The 3,337-nt window shown below is 52.4% G+C and overlaps 1 protein-coding gene across 1 annotated transcript; it reads left to right on the forward strand.

Annotated features, from left to right (window-relative positions):
* Positions 1–644: 644 nt before the first annotated feature.
* On the forward strand, positions 645–2,532 carry LOC144738897 (APC membrane recruitment protein 2-like; the record flags this gene model as incomplete). Its single annotated transcript, XM_078621895.1, is given in 4 exon segments — positions 645–1,049; positions 1,051–1,191; positions 1,434–1,775; positions 1,777–2,532. Coding segments are annotated over 4 exon segments (1,644 nt in total), but the record flags the coding sequence as incomplete, so codon positions are not given.
* Positions 2,533–3,337: the final 805 nt, after the last annotated feature.

The following is a 3,337-nucleotide window of genomic DNA, read 5'->3' on the forward strand; positions in this document are numbered from 1 at the left end:
TAAAAATATAATATAAATAATATTAAAAAATATGGCTGGTATATTTGGGTACCGTTTCCTTGGAACATCAGCCACCTCAGGTCATTCTCAAATAAAATTCAATCCAACAAGTATGTAAGCTTCATAATTACCCCCCGGTCCCACCACCATCCAGTCTAATCCCTCATAATTTGTTGTTTGTCACACTCTGGAGATGCAAACACACGTCAACAGGGATGGAGGCAGTGAGTGCAGCGCTTGAAAACTGATGATCGGTTGAAAGAAAAGAGCAACAGTGCATTTGTGACAAGGAAGGTGGAGGTAGAGAGGAGGAAGGGGATGGGGGAGGGAGCAGAGGACAGACACTGGCGCCCCGCCAACATTGACGAAAGCCTCTTAGCCCACCCAGTTGCCATGGATACAGTGCGGAGCAGCACCCAGCATGTGTGTTTGGGGAGAGAGAGATAGAGAGAGAGAAAGAGAGAGAGCGAGAGAGAGAGAGAGAGAGAGAAAACCAGCAGGCAGGCGTCACACAAGCCAGAGTGGGAGTGAAAGAGTACCGGGAAGCAGCTCAGAGAGAGAGGGTGGGAGAGAGTGTATGTGCAGCCAGAGAGAGACGACGGGGGGCAGCCAGAGAGCAAGTGGGAGCGAGAGAGTGTTAGATAATGGAGGTGCAGTCGGAGTGTGCGGAGCCTCCTGTGGCCCCTCAGTGTGACCCCCAGCCCACTGGGAAGATCAACAAAGCTGCCTTCAAACTCTTCGGAAAGCGACGCACCGGCTCTGGAATGGCCAGCTTCTTCTCCTTCAGGAACAAAGGGGCCACAATCAATGGGAGCAATGGAAACTCTGACAATGGGAATTCTGTGAACGGGAATGGTTCTGCGTTATCGGTGGAGCTCGTGAGAAGCAAAACACATGATGGACTTACAAGCGCCAACAACGATGCTGATGGACAGAGAGGAGAGGGGCTCACTGGCTTGGAGGCGGGACCGGTGAGGTCTCTCAGCAAATCACTGAGCTTCTTCTCTCTGCTGCGGCGAGGGAGTTTTAGGTCCAGTGAAAATGGGGCGGGGGCTTGTCCGAAGAGGGAGGGGCCTAAAGGGCTTTTTCAGCAGCATGCGATGGAGACGTAAGGACAAAACAAATGATGGAGAGGGGGAAGAAGTAGAAAGGAGAAAGGCGAAGGATGACGACACAGCAGACTCTGAAAAGGTAAAGGATGTTACTCTAACCCTTGAGCCGCCTCCGCATCATCACCAGGAGGATTATGGGAAGGCTGAGGCGGACAGTAGCCCCCAAGCTGAGACTCCCACTACTAGCGTTACCATCACACCCCCCCACATTGTGTTGCCATGCCAGGGCCATCTGGTGGAACTAGTTTCCCCTCTTCCTTACACACCAACTGACTCGCCACAGCGTCCCCCCGTCACAAAAGCCAAAGCCTCCATTTCTAGCCTCACCCCTCCCTCACTACACCCCCTTTGGACCGTTGCAGCACAGGTGACCCGCCATCAGAACCTTCAGTGGACCGCCTCTGCTCACTGCTCTTCAATGACGTCACGTCCCTCAAGAGCTTCGACTCTTTGACGGGATGTGGGGACATAATTGCTGATGCAGATGAGGAGGGAGCAGCGGGCAACGGGGGCAGTGGCACCAGCAGCAGCAGCAGTGGGGGAGGAGGTGGGACCATGGGAGCGTCTGTTGGGAGAGTTGTCGGTGTCGCTAGTGTCACGTGTCGTGGCTCGCCATCCAAACCCCCTCTACCTTCTCAGCTGACTCAGCCCATGTTCGCCGTTTCCCCACAGCTCAGTGCCTGTCTCCCTCCCTGCCCGGGCCAGGGGGCCGCCTCCACCGCAGCAGCATTGCGCCGGTAGTGGGGTGGTAGCCTACATGGGTGGCGGGGAGGAAATGGCAAGTCCAGAAGGAGTGGACGATGCCGACATGCAAGGACTCTGGCATATGCTACCGTCGGCAGGTGACAACTCGCCTGCTTTGCCCCGATCACACCAACCCAGCTCGTCCGCCCACATCTCTACGTATCCGCCTCGTGCCACCTCAAACCCCGCCAGCAGCCACCTGCCGTCAGCCACAGTAGACCGTAAGGTGCCCCAGGTGAAAGCGTTGGGGCTCAGTAAGATTCCTGTGGTCGGTGGAGCGGGGGGTCGGGCAGCAAAAACGCCAATGCCTCACACGCACAACCGCCATCCCACGTCACCTGGTGAAAAAGAGCCGCTGAGTGATGAGGGCTACTGGGATACGCCTTCCGCAACACCCACAGCAACACCGGATGGAAGTGGGCAGCAGCATAAGCAGAAGATGGCGCTGTCACGTGACAGTTGTTCTGGAGACCACCTGTATGACCTCTACAATGACCCCGAGGAGGAAGGAGAGGATGAACAAGAGGGAGACGGGGATCTAAACAGCATCCCCTCTCCATCCTCTGAATACAAACTGAGCCCCACCTCCCAGACTACGCCTCCTTCTTCTTCCTCCTCTTCTTCCTTCCGCTCAATAAAAGGCAGTGCTAGCCTTCCCCGGGATTCAAAGATCCCGGTGAGCTCCAAACCAACCACACCCCCAGCCAGTCAGTCAGCGCTGTCCTCTGTCCTGGAGGCTGAATCCTCTCTCCCAAAGACACAAGCTCCCCCCTCAGCTCGCACCAGAATCCCCGTATCCAAGGTACCTGTTCGTCGTTCAGGAAACAAACCTGGCAGCACAAACAGAGGAACTGCCTCCAAGAAGTAGTTACTGTTGAAGAGGTCATTCCCTTTGACTCACCTTTAGACCTGCGAGACAACTGCTGCAGTACTGTTTACAAGAGCCAAATGTTTTCCCAGACCAAGAAAAATGTCTTACTGTAGACTTAACGGCCTATAAATTCCTCTCAAATCTTAAAAGCTCTCGTTCCCCAAGTGTTTAGGATTACAGCAGGCTAGAATAGAATATGTGGTTTTGTTCGCTTGAAAGTCACAAGGAGACTCCAAAACGCTGGGTTAACAGCTCACAGGCCTCACAGGATCGTTGGAGGGCGACTCTTGACAATCCACGGACTCTGAGGAGACACTTTTTGGCCCCAAACCATCTGGGAAACAACATGGAAAGGCCCTTTTGAATGATTGAACTCATGAGTTCAAACTAAACCTTTTTTAAATGTTTTTTTTATCTTATGGAATTCCATAACTTTTTCATGAGGACCTAATCTAATCAAAGTCTCTGAGTGTGTGTGTGTAAATATTTTTTTTTCTAATCTGTAACAAATTACCTCCTCTGATTTTAGAGCCAAAGTTAAAAAAAAAGAAAAGAAAAAAAAAAATCAAAGTCATTTGTCAAATTGTTTTGAGCAGACTCGTCGTTCAAT

This window comes from Lampetra planeri, unplaced genomic scaffold, assembly GCF_965212315.1.
Source record: "Lampetra planeri unplaced genomic scaffold, kcLamPlan1.2.h2 scaffold_1213, whole genome shotgun sequence".
NCBI lineage: Eukaryota > Metazoa > Chordata > Hyperoartia > Petromyzontiformes > Petromyzontidae > Lampetra > Lampetra planeri.